Source organism: Boeremia exigua (assembly GCF_020726555.1).
Source record: "Boeremia exigua strain MPI-SDFR-AT-0100 chromosome Unknown C7974scaffold_2, whole genome shotgun sequence".
NCBI lineage: Eukaryota > Fungi > Ascomycota > Dothideomycetes > Pleosporales > Didymellaceae > Boeremia > Boeremia exigua.
Window position 1 is genome coordinate 552,096 of NW_025763519.1, and position 13,990 is coordinate 566,085.

Consider the following 13,990-nt stretch of genomic DNA (forward strand, 5'->3'; position numbering starts at 1 on the left):
TATCTTTCTAGAGCACCACCACACCAGCCTCAACACCACGCCTGCATCGCAAGCTGCCTTCACAGATCACCAGAGACTCCGCCAGAATAGGAACGGGTAGCCTGGTGTGCCTCACAGTCGCCCTGGTAGGGCTACATTTCATTGTGACTATCCATTGGGCCAATCGTTGTCACTAAACACCGAGAAGAAGCTGCTGACGTAGATGAAAGGCAGCGTCAATCTAGGGAATCCGTGTCGTGCAAAACGTGATGAATGTGGTAGCCTGAGGCTCAACGATGCTCTCTTCTGTTTACCATCGAGTCATTTCATGTTCCGTACTCTGTCTTTTGCTTTCACCTCATGTCGCTCAATCCACTTGGGTAATCTGCTGTCGCAAGCACCTGGATTCACCTCAGCTTGGCCCACTGAACTACTTTGCCTTAAGTCAACACCCAATGGCCGGCCCTCTTTCCCTTCATTTCTGCAGCATTCTCACTACAACTGCAACCTCACCTTGTTGAATTCACACCTCGCGATCTTTCTTTCTCCGTCCATCGGCCTAACTAAGCCACGCCACTCTACAAATGCAACGCCACATGCCTTGAGCACCAGAGAATACGGTACTCAACTCTAGAATTACAGCTCTGCACGAAGCAGTTAGTAGCATAATCTCTGCTCAAAACAAGATCTATTGGCATGATGAATAAGTTTGAAAGGCTTGTCAGGATCAGCCACACCACTGTCTCCGAGCTCCACCCGTACGAGGTTAACGTGAAGATGCGGAGCGGTGTTCTGATTGGTTCGCTCGCACTTTGCACGTGTTGATTCGCGACGCTAGAGAGATAGTCGTCTCAACATAGACAAGCGCACTGCAATGCGTCTTTCCCCACAGCCGGTTCGCTATACCTTGCGCCTCCATCAGGCGTTCACAGTACCGCGTAGATCGTAACCATGTCATCCTCCCTTCCCGACACGACACAACGTGTGCACACTGCCCAGAATGTCGGTTGTCGCAGTGCCTATCGAAAACCGTAGACGAAGCCCCAAAGTGAGAACAGGGTGCTTCACCTGCAAGTGAGTGCACTCGCGCTCTGATTCCTACTAGTTTCATGCCAACAACAATAGCTTACCATAGTGTGCAGGATCAGACGAGTCAAATGCGACGAAGCAAAGCCTAGTTGTTCAAGGTATGAACAGCCCAAGATGTACGACCTAGAATAGGTCGATTCAGGCGTATTGGTATTGAAGTAACGGCTGACGGACCCGACCAGATGCACGAGCACAGGCCGCAAATGTGACGGCTATTCCAAGCCCAAGGACGCCTTCCAGATTCAGGTCTTCACCCCGAGGGAGCCAGTGAAGATAGCCCGGCCTGTCATGTCAGTGTTATCTGAATCCGGCGATAGTATCAGATACCTGGAGTTCTATCACCAATGCGCTGTACCCTCGCTCTCAGGTCGATTCGACAGAGACTTTTGGTCCAAAACCTCACTGCAGATGGCCCATGCGGAGCCAGCGGTCCGGCATGCAGTCATTGCACTCGGCTATCTGAACCAAACAGAGTCAGGCAGCCTGAAGCATGCTCGTTCCAAGTTCCAGGTCGTAAACGGAAACAACGTTTTCCTACATCATTACAATCAGGCTGTGAGGAAGCTTGTAAGCCGCATGGCCGAACCTTCTTACTCGCCAGAGATTGGCCTTGTCACTTGCTTGCTGTTCGTTTGTATCGAATTTCTACGAGGGAACTACTGCACCGGATTCACTCATATGACCAATGGGCTTAGTCTTATTCGCGAATGGCAGCAGCAACGCAGAGTGGATTCACCGCTCGAAGATTCAACGTACACCGAAGGCCCGGTGGGTTTAATAGAAGACATCCTGCTACCAATGTTCCAGCGTGGCGTTGCGACAGCGCAGTTGTTTGGCGTTGCAACAGAGGAGCACCTTGATGTACCGTATCCAAACCCCGACCGCTTCATCCGACTACCTTTCTCCTTACAAGAGGCTGAGCGTTCGTCGCGAGAACTACGAAATGCTACGGTCATGTTCTTGCGTCAGACAGCTATGAGGAAGATGCAGAAGATGGCTTTTGATGAAGAGCGGCAAGAAAAACAGGCCCGGCTTATCGAGTGCCACCGAATTTGGTTTGAAAGAGTTCAAGTCGCCGAAGACAGTCAAGTGTGGTCAGAAGACGACTTGGTGTCACTTAGCGCTCTCAAAGTGGCACTTTACGCCTTGACGACGTACATCGGATGTGCGGCAAGCACGCTACAGGTTCCATACGATAGATACCTCCACTGTTTTCGGGCACTCATCCGTCATGCAAAGATTATCATGGACGCCATGGAGGTCAATACCACTCAAGCTGCCAAGTTCACATTCGATATATCGATCATTCCACCGCTGTTCCACACCGCGACACGTTGCCGGTGCCCAGCGACCCGCCGCAAAGCTGTCGCGTTGCTCGCACGACGGCCGCCTCGTGAGGGCTTGTGGGATGCGGAACAACTTCTTCTTGTCACTCATCGGGTGATCGAGATGGAAGAGATGGAGCTGGATCCACACACTGGATGGCCAGTGGAGCACAGCAGGTTCTACAGTACCATCGTTGATGGAAACATGGACGCTAATGGAGGCTTCTGTGTATACTTTGTGCCGTCAGCGTGGGCAGGCGAAGTTGATGAGACAGGTAAGGAGAGATCGATAGTGGAGCGATTCTATATGTAACGATCATATGCGAATCAGATACTAGTCTGATGAGAAGAACGATGAGCTGTCGTGTTCAATTCTACATTTTCCTACACAGACGTTGATGCGCCAAACTTGTAGTCGACCGCAGCATTCATGTTTACGCTGCGAGCTCCAACGCATACCCAACAGTCCGCAATTCTCGAAGTCTTTCAGTTCTGTCTGACTAACGGCGTAGCATTCAGGACTACAGCACCTCCTGCTTTGTCTCTCCCATCTTTAATACTCCTGTCGTTCTCGCCTTCATCTCGGTGATCGTCATTTGTACCGCAGTCAAGGTACATGTCCAAGCGACATCTACTCCATCGAAGCCTTCCAAATGGATATCAAATCCCGCTCCTTCTTAATGCCAGAATCTTCAGGAAGAAGCCGATGAGCTGCGTCAATTGCTCGCACTGCGACATCAATGGTCGTCGGCTGTCCCTGCAGCCTGAAGTTGATCGCTTGTCGGTAGAATAATTTTGCCTTGTGGACATCTGACGGTCGCCAGCGGAAATCTGGCATCCAGTGCCCAGGTTGCATCGCCTTCGCTGCCATTTTGAGAGCGTCGTCAACTAAGATATATGCAAATGGCTCCCCTCTCTGCATTGAAGTGATCTTGACATGTGCAATGTTGAGCTTCATGAGGAAGTAGATTTCAGCGAGGCGAGCAACGAAGGGTACACCGCCTTGCTCAGTGAGCGCTGGCCAAGAGCTTCCCTCCGCAAGTTGTTCAATCTCAAGCGCGGCGTCGAGCCATATCATGCATGCTTCCTCCGTTTGCTTCAACCTGTGCAGGCTTTGAGCTTCGTCCTTGAGGTTCTCGTATTTGGACAGCACTGCTTCTGTGTCTGAGGCGGTATCTCGAGCTATCTCCTCCTCGACAGCTTCAGCAATAGTGCGGGAGACGAGACCGCGGACCTTGGCTTTCTTGAATCCGCGGAGACGGTTGCGAAAGGGCTGCAGTAGAGCTTTTTGGGTTGTTTCGGAGAAGAACTCCGATATTGGGCTCTTGTACGGTGAGGGTATCAGGATGCTGCCTGGAGCCACTGCGAGCTTCAAGCTAACTTTGGTGCCAAATCCCGGTAGGTATGTGTCCCCATCCATCAGGATGTCACAGAAGACATCCATATCACGGCCCAGCATTATGAAGCTACATGGCTCAGTCGAAATTGGCGAGTCTCGAGCCCAACTCTCTGCGTCCTTTGGGCACGTCAAAGTAACCGATAGGACGAAACCTTTGAAATTCTCAACAAGGTCTGGGTCCTCGGTGATTACAGGGACGCGAAGGTGGTTAAGAAGGAGACGCAAGGGGAATCCACCTGAAGTTGTAACACGGACAAAGCGATTCGTTTTGACCATGGCATCATATGCTTCTCGGTGGATCTGCTTCGAAACACAGAGGATAGGTGTATCGATGGTATGGTCAACATGGGCGATCTCGTTCATGAATTGGCTATTGGTTGCTGCGTCGAACGGAGGGGTTATTGTGGTCGGTCGAGGGCCGAAGGTACACAGCGAGATGCGGTAGATTTTATCTCGAATCTCTCTGGGGGAGATCGACGAAGCGGAATTTCTCTGTGGTCTTTGAGGAGACCATCTTGAATAGGTAGGTATCACAGCGGGAAAGTAAAGTGCAAGTGAGAGGTTTGATAGAGAAACAGAAAGCGCCCAAGTGTGAAGTGTTGAGATGTCGAAACGCGTAGATTTGAGGGGTTGACTGGGCGACTACCTCCTTGCAAAGCCACCTGCAATTGACCAATGAGAACTCGTGGAATATATGGAATCACGTGCTTTCGCGAGACAGACGCGTAAGGCCAATAAAAACGAATCGGGATAGTTGGTTTTGGCTGTGACAATGCTTTTTCTTGTTAAATTCAAAGGTGTTGTTACCTGATTCTATCAAATTACCTTGTCTTGCGAAGGTCAAAAGGCCGCTGCCACCAGCGAAGGCCAGCAGCAACGAACACAAAGCCCGCAGATTTAAGGGGTCCGTGGATACTGCCAGGAAAGCAGCCCTGCATCAGATATTTGCTTTTGCTATGATTGCAGCAGAAAGACCTTTTAGAGACTTTCAAATAACACCTGAATCTGGAGATCATCATTTATACGAAATTGTATAATTGCAGAGTGTCACCGGGTTCACATCTGCCCCCACGGCCAGTACCCTGCATCACGCTGCCCATGGAACGCGTTATCTGGATCCAAAGATCTGGTGCCCAACGATAATCACGACGTTAGTGAACTGCGTGCACGTGTATCGTCATCTGCCACATCCGAAATACGCGTTGACCTACCTATAAATACGCAACACCAGACAATCTGAAGGAGAGACGACACGTGAGATTGCACAAAACGTTGTCCAAGGCATGTTGTTGCAAACGTGAATAAGTAAAATAGCGATTGGTATCTCATGATCTAACAAAAATCACACATTGTTCACGACAACATCGTGATACCCGTTGTCGGGTATGCCGTGAACAAAGACAGGTATCTAATAACATGCTCTAGACGCAAGCTTAGATCTTCGAGTGAGAAGACGCCTCCGCCTCTCCAATCTTCGCAGATGCACCCTTGCCGCCATTCAGCGCTTCCTCATCGTACTTGTCGTGCTCACTGTCCGAGTATGCAACAGAGATATCCATGATTTCCTCGCCGACCTCACACCATACATCGCTGGTTGCGGGGATCGGGCTGATCTTGCACAGACTCCAGTACACAACGCTAGCGACCAAGAATCCGGCGAAGAAGTTGAGATCGTAGATGCGACGCGCTCCAAGGGGGACGTCGCGACCAATTGCGCCAGCAAATCCTACGACATTGATCATGATACCAGCGATGTAGGCGGCATAACCGCGCCAGTGGAAACCGAATGTGTAGTAATATGGTCCGGTCTTCTTGCCTGAGTACAGGTCCTTGATTTGCAGGTATCCCTTACGGACGATGTAGTAGTCGCAGATCATGACGCCTGCGATGGAAGACAAGAACACAGAGTACGCGCTGAGGTAGGTGGTGAAGCTGTTGGTGTCACTGAGCAAGTTCCATGGACACATGACAAGGCCGACCAAGGCGCAGACGTAGGAACCGCGACGAATAGAGATCCAACGTGGGAGCAGCGCAGTCATATCTGTGCCGGCCGAGATGGAGTTTGCAGCGATGTTGGTACCGAGTTGCGCGAGCGAGAATGCTGCGGCGATCACGAACACACCGAAGCGTTGAGCGCTGCCACCTTCCTCGAGGAAGGCTTCGAGGAGGTTGAGAGGGTTCCAGATAGGATCGCCACCGAAAATGACGGTAGACGAGGACGAAACGATAATACCGATGAAGGATGTGATGGCAAATCCGACGGGAATAGTGATCAGCTGAGGAAGGAAGGCATCGGAGGGCTTGCGTGCGAAACGGGCAAAGTCAGGGTCGTTCACGATCAAGGTAGCGAAGTTAGCAATGGCAGACATGATACCACGGACCATAAGCCAGCCAAGTGCAGAGCCAGATACCGTGCCGGGTTGGTGCACAATAGGACCAATACCCTTGGCGCGAACGATGGCCCAGATGAAGAAGGCAACGCCTGCGGTAGGGACGACGTAGGCCTTGACGGTGAACAGGTGGCGAATTTTGTGGACAGCGGGCCAGAGAAACGGGAGAGATCCGAGCCAGAAGAAGAAGAACGAAACAAAGTGGACAGTGGAGGTACCAGAGCCTTCGATGCCGTTCGGGACACCGCCAGTCGCATCCTCATCTCTCCAGTTGTTCCAGATAGATCGAATCATGAGGTAGACACAGGTGCCTCCAATCCAGCCTTGTACACCGTACCAGATGCAAGCCATAGCTGCACGGTTGAACACTGGCCAAAGTGCTCCCCAAATACCGAACGACGAACGGTTGACAACGGGAAACGAGATGTGGTAGGTAGCACCAATTCGACCCGTCAGGCAGACAAAGCACGCAGCAATCGAATAGCCGAGCCAAACGCAGATCCAGGATTGCCACCAGGAGAGACCGTCAGCGATGTTAGAACCGGAGATCATCCATGTGTTGATGTTGAAGGAATCGGCAACCCAGAAGCCGACGAAATTCCATGCGCCTGATGAATGTTAGCAATGGCCATACATTAAATGTTCCTGGTGATGCATACCCCACTGGCGGCGCTCAGGCTCGACGGGTGCGAGATCGTGGTTGTACAGCATAAGCTGTGCAGTAGTGAGACCTTCCTCGCTCTCCACCGCGAACCTTTGCGCATAGTGGGCGATCTTCGACTTCTTTGCTGTTGTTGCCGCCATTGTGATAGAAGATTTATGATAAACTCGATGTTTTGGATAATCCAGAGTGAGGTCACCGTCGCCGATGTGGACTCCCTTATTGGGGTAGGAATCTCAACCCCAGTCAGTATGACGTGGAGCTAATGGTTATCGCGGTTGAGCTTCGTAAAGCTTTTCGATGGACAGGTGGCTGATGTGCGATGCAGTCGCCAATTGGTAGATAGAGAGAGCCAAGTCGGGTATATGAAGGCTGGGTGCTAGCAGCTGATTATGATTCGCTCGGAGGATTGAGCAAGTGTTGTGAAGGACGAGGCTGAACTTGCGTTCGAGTGACCTCTTGATCTGACCTGCATTATGGGGCATCCATAGATACTTATAATTCTCGACCGGAGACGTGGGTGCACTCCGATCCAGGGACGCAAATGGCTACCGTGGAGGATGGCTCCTCTACCCCAGGGCACTGATAAGGAAGATCCTTAGCGCCCGTGGGTGATCGCATGCACAAGAAACTCGCTAACGCCACCAGCACCCACACGCGGGTGCTACGATAGAACTACTCTCATGCTGAACCCACACTGTAGACCAAATGCGTGTAGTCAGGCGACCAGAACGCGGTTGGCGTTCCTTGGAGGAGGGCAACAGCGAATGACGCAGCCGCATCGCAACGGTATCGCGTGCCGCTAAGCAGAAAACTCCAACTTTCGCAAAGTCCTGCGATACCATCTCCGTGATAGGAAGCAAGATGGCATTTCTCCCCGCCGAAATCTGACTCGATAGGAATACGTCAAAGAGGGTCCCGAGTTCCGGAAATCTTTCTATCACACGCCGGCAGCTGTAGTGTGGCCGCGAAGTCGCATCTCCAGTTGCATGGCTTCGCTTGGTAGTCCGCCCAGCAAGCCACACTATTTGAGGCCTAGCGGCAGCTAGACGGGAGATAAAGAACGATGTCGGTTGATGTGGGGAAGCTCAGCGGCGCGCCCGACAGCCAATCAGCTAATACATGACCCTCTTTACTCGATGTGATCGAGTAAATCCGACGGCCTCATATATCACGACCTCTCTCCATCTCAGCGGGCGCATTTCTGAGGCTTGAACTCATCGTCCGATAGTTCGGCAAAGACAATGGCACTTGGCCGCGCAAGTGCACAACGCCCTTCTCCCGTACAATCCCGTTGCCTGTGGTCTTGGAAATCAGAATTTTCTCCACGCGCGCTTCGATAAGTTGTTGAAGAAACTGGCATGATTGTCCTGCAACAACCACCCACCCACCCAGAGTCCAGCCCATACAAATGAGATTTTCATAACAGGAATATGGTCTTCTCTACCTATGCCTCTATTTCGGCGTCATTAACGCACTCTCTTACAGTAACTAGATAAGAACACGCTCTGAAGTCAGCCTTTACCATGTACATACGAACCATAGATCGTAACAAATACGGTCCAGAAGCGTCCGTACGATGCAGATTTGCTTCTCCCGTATCCCCTAGCGCAGCTTTCTGCCTACCGCCGTGCCTAGCGCAAGCAGTAGGCTTTTCACTGTTTCCTGCGCCGGCCCAAGTAGCACCGCTCGAGTGGGATGCACTGCTGATCTCTGGAGGAGTTGCAGTGCTCTAAAGCTCCTGCAGAATCTTGTGGCTGCGAGACCCAGATAAGCAATCTTCACGTGCAAGCAGAGAGCTCAGCTCCTGCTCAGGCGCTGTCGCTGCAGCATCGCTACAGGGTCAGAAGCATGTCAGGGAGCTTTGAGTAAAACTCGTGAATCTTTGGGTGCAGCGCTCCACCTTTGGGTTTGCGTCGTGAAGAAGTCGCACTTTGCCTCGCAAACTTCTGATCAGTGACGCACAAGGACCACACTACGCAACAAGCTGCACAATTCCCCAAGGTTTGTATTAAGCCAGTACTGCTATTTCTAGGTCACCTATGTTCTAACACGTTTGTTTCTCACCTGACCCTGCGAGACCTCGCGAACAGCCTCACTCGATAAGCAGAACACAACCAAAAGAATCCCACCCTCCGATAAGAAGCAACCTCTGCTGATTGAATGCTTCCAATTCGACGTCATGTGTTCAGATTAGAACTACTCTGCGAGATAATTGCAAAGGGGTGGCTCATATTCATCCTCGACTACTATTGTCTGTTGTCCTGTCTGGCTCGACATTCTCCGATGATGCCAACTACGCTTATATCATCCGAATGCCGCTGTGTGCTGCTATCATCCCTCACATGGTCATACCGCAGCGCCATTGTCAAAGCCGACGAGGAAGGCAATGCAAGCTTTAGTACATATACAGAATAGCTTAGACAAAATAGGCACACTTCCATCTTGAACAATTCATTGGTGCGACAGTTCCACATGGCGCTATCGTCATTTATATGCTCACACAGTATCGCCACTAAGGAGATCCTTCCGCCCATGTACACTCTCCCACTCGCCCCACACGCTCCGCCAGACATCGCGCTCGCTCCTACCCAAGCCCGCAAACATGGCGTCCAATCCATCGCGACTCAGACTGGCGGTGCCAACCACCTCCCAGATACCCGGCATGAGCTTCTCCCGCACGTTCGCTTCAATGCGCCCGCTGAGTTGAAAGCGAGAGTAGCTCGAAAGTAGAGGGTACAAATAGGCACTGGTCTTCTCTCGTGCGGCTTTGACCGGGTCATTTAGTGTCTTGCTTGTCGTACCGCTGGTGTGAGTCTTCTGGATGCTTGATTGAGGTGGGTTGCACAGTGTCGCGAGGACTCGGGCGTACTGTGCACCGTTGGCATCTGTCAACGCTCCGACTTTGTCGCCCCTCAGCCACGAAGGCAGAGCGCCGCGGCCAGAGTGGGGTGTGAAAAGCAGGAAGAGCAGGTTCTGCAAGAGCGGCAAAAGGATGTGCAGGCGGCCACCCAGACGTCCGCGGTGAAGGAGTAGGATAAGGCGTGTGGTTTCGCAAAGGCGTGCGTGGATGGCCGGAGCATGTGCTGCGGGCAACTGCGGGCTGGATCGAGAGCTCAGCATAGATAGCGCTGAAATTATGGTCTCGATGCCGTGTTGGGTCACAAGCGACGGCGAATTCGAGAGGATCGTATTGATGCTGGACAGCAGTGCGTTGAAGGATGCATGATCTGGAGAGCGGATCAGCAGATCACAGAGTTTTGGCAACAAGGCCAGTTGGTTATTCCTCAGCTCAACATTTGACTCGTGGCGGTCCTCAAAAGTTGAAACCAGGGTGGTGAGAAGGCGATACGACGATGCAAGGTCGAGAGAATCGACCGGATGCGTGAGAGTATGAACGAGGTCCAGCTTTTCGAAAACCGGAAGTCGAGCAAAGACATCCTTCATCGTACTTATTGTGGTGATCTTGCACTGTTCCGCGACTCGCTCGCGAAGACAACTAAGCGTGAACTTGACAATCCACTGCGTGTTAGGGTAAAGCTTGTACTTTGCAACGATTGTATGCAAACGTGCAACATACTCAGCCAGTTCGCGAGGACCTTGGCCGCCTGTGATCATATACGACTCCAGGTCTGCATTGTCGCTGATCCAAGTACGCAGCCAGCTCTGGGTAGAGTCCAGAAGCTTGGATTCCACCAGAGCGGCAGTAGGAATCTCATTAAATGCTTCGATGACGTCTTGAAGCGACGCCGACGTGGATGTCGACGAATCACTGGTCAGGCTTGCCTTGAGCACCGATATAAACTGCTTCGGCTGAAGTAACATGTTCTGCTTCTGGACAGCGCCAACAGCACGCAGGATAGCCAGATTGGCTGCAGAACACTGCTTACTCTTGCTTGTGATCGAGTCGAGCTTCCCTTTGAACTTGCCGAGGTAGATCATGTTCTGTGACTGGGTTTGGTTGAGAACAACTTGACCAAGAGTCAACTGTACGAGTTGTTGAAGCAAGTACAGAGTGGCGGATGACGCTTGATCTGAATCTTGTACCTGTTGAGCTATTTCAAAGAGGACAGCACCATCGCTAGAAACCTTGGCGGTTGCGTTAGAGGTTTCCATAAGTTGTACCATAATGCTCAGCACTGCCGCTGCATTCTGCGACCCTGTGATAGCCATCTCGGTGAGTGAGTCCAGGACTGCCTCGCGCTTCTCTCGAGAGATGGCAGAGGGCCGAACGAAGTACAATGACGTGATCGCCAGACTTTGCGTACGGCTGTCATTGCTTTCAACGAACTTGAGTAGCGCTGCAAGATACAGGTCCTGTAAGGTTGAAGCTCCCTGTTCGAAGATGACTTGAGAAAGTGACCGAATGGCAACAAGACTGGCGTCGTCACGCATACTTGACACAACTACTAACAACTGCTGCAGTGAGCGTTGCGATCGTTCAGCACTCAAACGTCCGAAGAGTTGAACAAAGTCGGCACAGAAAAACCCAATCATCTTAACGTGTTCCGCTGAGTCCAGACTACCAGTCGAGAGAATTTGGAGGATTTTGTCCAGACTGGGCCAGATGAGATCCTCGGAGCCGGGCAAGGTCTGAAGGTGGTCACATGTGTCGAGCAAGAACAACATGGCTGCTGCTCGCGTGGGGGAGTCGACGCGTTTGCTGGGAGGCGCTGAAACATCGTTGAGAGATTGCTCGATCAACGGCGAGAGTAGTTCTTCCTGTTGCTCCACTGAGCTGTGCAACTCGAGTGGCCAGAGTTTCGATAGAAGCTGACACAACGTGAGCCACGAAAGTGACAGTCGGGTGTGAGGGCTGTAGCGGTCATCCTGAACCCAAGTCGAAAACTCCTGCAGTAGCGAGCGCATCTGTGATTTTACCGCTCCGATGATCTCGTCAGATGTAATAGACTGTAAGATAGCCGGTACAATCACTGCAGTGCTCGCGGCTTTCTTGTAGGCAGCGAGCTTCTTAACTTTGACATCTTGCTCTGCCTCTGTACTCAAGGCGCGGCCAAGATCATCCATACGTTGGGCGTGTTCTTGTAGCAGGTTTGCGATTTGACCCTGGGTAAGGGATTGCTCAAGGCGCTGCGCTAAAGCCTGGCTGATTGAACGGTCTTCCCAAATCAGGTCTTTGCACTCTTTGAGAGCCTTTCGGTTCTCATGCCTGTAGGCCCTGACCAATTGCTCATCCCAACGGCGGATGAAACCAAGCAGGTTCCGGTTTGTGGCAAACCCAGACATGAGTGGAACAATTATGCGATCCAATACGGTGGTTTTCCCAATCCGAGGCTGGGTCTGGCCTTTTTGTGGGTGCTTCTCACTTGTAATTGGATCAAGGTTGTCGGTAAAGCCATGTCCTTCGAATTGGACCTTCGAGAGCTCTTCAAAGATGACCTGTGCAAGATCGGTTTGTTGCGCCTTCGAAGGTCCTGCTAGGCTCTTTGGCTCTGTTACGAAGACGCTTGGGTCGAGCTCGATCAGGGCAGCTACCAACGACCAGTGCATCTGCCTGTCTTTGCCAATCGGGTATTTGATACCTGAATGATACCAGAACAGATCTTTTAAGATGTCGGATTTGACACTCACGCTGTGCGCACGAAGAATACCAACAGCATGGACAAGCACCTCGATAGCGGTTCTCGGTGTTGCAAAGGTTGGTGGTGTTGTAAGCGAGCATCCTGCACATTCTACCAGGGCTATGAAGACGGCCTCAATCCATGGCTTCTCGGCAAGCTTACTCCTTGGAGTCTTGGATGGCGAAACCCGGATGGCAAGACTCAAGAGCTGGGATGCCGCGCCTGACAGTGCTGCTAGGTGAGCTGGTACTAGTTCGCCGTCGTCCTCGATTTGAGCTGCCTGGAGAAGCTTTGCGCGCAACGGTCCTAGGTTACCAACAAGTAATGTGGCTTCCCGGTACTTGCTGATGCCTTCTGTGGCCTTGTCGGTATCCGCGAGGAAAGCAGCTCTCGCTGGTGCAAACAAATGTCTTGCCAAGAGCTTCTCGATGATCTGTGTTGCGCGATCAGTAGAAGACGCAACAGACTGGTCCGGATGTATGGAGCGCAGCGCTTTCAGGGTATCAAGAAGCGTCAGAGCCGGTACTAGACACTCTGTGGAGAACTCGTCGGCAGATGTACTGGAATCGTCGTTTGCTGCAGCAGTTCGCAGCTCCCAGATCTCTATGACCAGAGACAAGTCCATGATTTCGGTCAAATGCTGTTCGCCTGGAGCTGAAGGGGCCAAGGCAAGCAGCGTCTCCACAGTCATGAGCCAGTTTTTCAAAATGCTGGCAGCTTGTGCGCTCTCTGTTCTCAACGCAACCTTCATGAGTTCAGCCTGAACTGTATCCTCACTCGGGCCTTGGGCGTTGCTCAAGCTGGTGATGGATTCAATGACGGTCCTGGTCGTAAGGAACAGCTTCTGGAGCTCAGCGGCCCCAAGCGTAGCCTGCCCAGCGGAGCCATCTGCGCCAGCTGCTCCACGCTTTCGCTTCTTGGACGGTTTGCTAGTCTCGCCAACTGTGTCGCTTGATCCAGAGGCATCGGTCATGGCGACATCATCGGACGCAGGCGTGGTCTGGCGTGGATCGAAGTGTTCGATCAGGGTTCGCTCGAGGATGGCAGGAAATGCGGCGTCTCGTAGGTGCGGTGCGCTGCGGGAGACAGGCAAGACATGTATCATCCAATCCAGAAGCTTCCACAGGGAAGTGGTGCCTCTTGCTGTCCTCCCGACTGTAGACTCGTCCTTCAATTTGTCAAGAGCCCAGCGCAAAACCCATTCTGCTCGTGCTCTGACTAGAGATTTTGTGATTCCGGCTCTGTGATCGCCTTTTATAGTTGTCCAGTAGTCCGGGAGGCCGATAATCTGTGCAGCCTGTTCGACTTGCTCGTTTACATCAGAGAAGTTCTGGTTGATAGCTTGCAGGCGCGGGCGGGTTGGCGCAGGCCCATTTTCAGAGGTCTACAAGATTTTAGCATGGATCTGCAAAGCAGAGAGAGTCTGGGAGTCTTACTGTTTGTTTTGGCGCCATTTCTGCGCCTGTTTCTCGTTGTGTTGGTCAAGAGAAAGCCGGCGCAGCGGTTCTAGCATAGAATTAAATTTTGTGGAGACAGGCCCGGCCGCAGCTGCCAGCTGCCCTTGC

The 13,990-nt window shown here is 52.0% G+C and overlaps 5 protein-coding genes across 5 annotated transcripts; 2 read left to right on the plus strand and 3 right to left on the minus strand.

The window, feature by feature from the left end:
* The first annotated feature begins 30 nt into the window (after positions 1 to 30).
* C7974DRAFT_384928 (uncharacterized protein) lies at positions 31 to 687 on the plus strand. Its single transcript, XM_046140899.1, has 2 exons — positions 31 to 125; positions 210 to 687. The coding sequence occupies exon 2, from the start codon at positions 308 to 310 to the stop codon at positions 611 to 613; it is 306 nt and encodes a 101-aa protein (XP_046001142.1). The 5' UTR covers positions 31 to 125; positions 210 to 307; the 3' UTR covers positions 614 to 687.
* Positions 688 to 866: 179 nt separating this feature from the next.
* On the plus strand, positions 867 to 2,779 carry C7974DRAFT_384930 (uncharacterized protein). Its single transcript, XM_046140900.1, has 3 exons — positions 867 to 1,053; positions 1,122 to 1,166; positions 1,251 to 2,779. The coding sequence occupies exons 1-3, from the start codon at positions 980 to 982 to the stop codon at positions 2,704 to 2,706; spliced, it is 1,575 nt and encodes a 524-aa protein (XP_046001143.1). The 5' UTR covers positions 867 to 979; the 3' UTR covers positions 2,707 to 2,779.
* Positions 2,777 to 4,395, minus strand: C7974DRAFT_384931 (uncharacterized protein). Its single transcript, XM_046140901.1, has one exon. The coding sequence runs from the start codon at positions 4,153 to 4,155 to the stop codon at positions 3,025 to 3,027; it is 1,131 nt and encodes a 376-aa protein (XP_046001144.1). The 5' UTR covers positions 4,156 to 4,395; the 3' UTR covers positions 2,777 to 3,024.
* Positions 4,396 to 5,037: 642 nt separating this feature from the next.
* Positions 5,038 to 7,391, minus strand: C7974DRAFT_384933 (uracil permease). Its single transcript, XM_046140902.1, has 2 exons — positions 6,842 to 7,391; positions 5,038 to 6,790 (listed from the first exon to the last, which is right to left on the minus strand). Exons 1-2 carry the CDS (start codon positions 6,984 to 6,986, stop codon positions 5,226 to 5,228), a joined length of 1,710 nt encoding a protein of 569 aa, XP_046001145.1. The 5' UTR covers positions 6,987 to 7,391; the 3' UTR covers positions 5,038 to 5,225.
* A 1,910-nt stretch (positions 7,392 to 9,301) lies between these two features.
* C7974DRAFT_96245 (Urb2/Npa2 family-domain-containing protein) lies at positions 9,302 to 13,933 on the minus strand. The gene is made up of 2 exons (XM_046147602.1): positions 13,862 to 13,933; positions 9,302 to 13,809 (listed from the first exon to the last, which is right to left on the minus strand). Exons 1-2 carry the CDS (start codon positions 13,877 to 13,879, stop codon positions 9,343 to 9,345), a joined length of 4,485 nt encoding a protein of 1,494 aa, XP_046001146.1. The 5' UTR covers positions 13,880 to 13,933; the 3' UTR covers positions 9,302 to 9,342.
* Positions 13,934 to 13,990: the final 57 nt, after the last annotated feature.

What these genes read in the sequence shown, in the direction of transcription:
- C7974DRAFT_384928 (XM_046140899.1), top strand. Translation starts at nt 308, where the DNA reads ATGTTCCGTACTCTGTCTTTTGCTTTCACCTCATGTCGCTCAATCCAC.
- C7974DRAFT_384930 (XM_046140900.1), top strand. Translation starts at nt 980, where the DNA reads ATGTCGGTTGTCGCAGTGCCTATCGAAAACCGTAGACGAAGCCCCAAA. An exon ending in ACAGGGTGCTTCACCTGCAA is followed by an intron (nt 1,054 to 1,121) that starts GTGAGTGCACTC and finishes CATAGTGTGCAG; the next exon opens with GATCAGACGAGTCAAATGCG. An exon ending in GCAAAGCCTAGTTGTTCAAG is followed by an intron (nt 1,167 to 1,250) that starts GTATGAACAGCC and finishes GGACCCGACCAG; the next exon opens with ATGCACGAGCACAGGCCGCA.
- C7974DRAFT_384931 (XM_046140901.1), bottom strand. Translation starts at nt 4,155, where the DNA reads ATGAACGAGATCGCCCATGTTGACCATACCATCGATACACCTATCCTC.
- C7974DRAFT_384933 (XM_046140902.1), bottom strand. Translation starts at nt 6,986, where the DNA reads ATGGCGGCAACAACAGCAAAGAAGTCGAAGATCGCCCACTATGCGCAA. An exon ending in GCCTGAGCGCCGCCAGTGGG is followed by an intron (nt 6,791 to 6,841) that starts GTATGCATCACC and finishes AACATTCATCAG; the next exon opens with GCGCATGGAATTTCGTCGGC.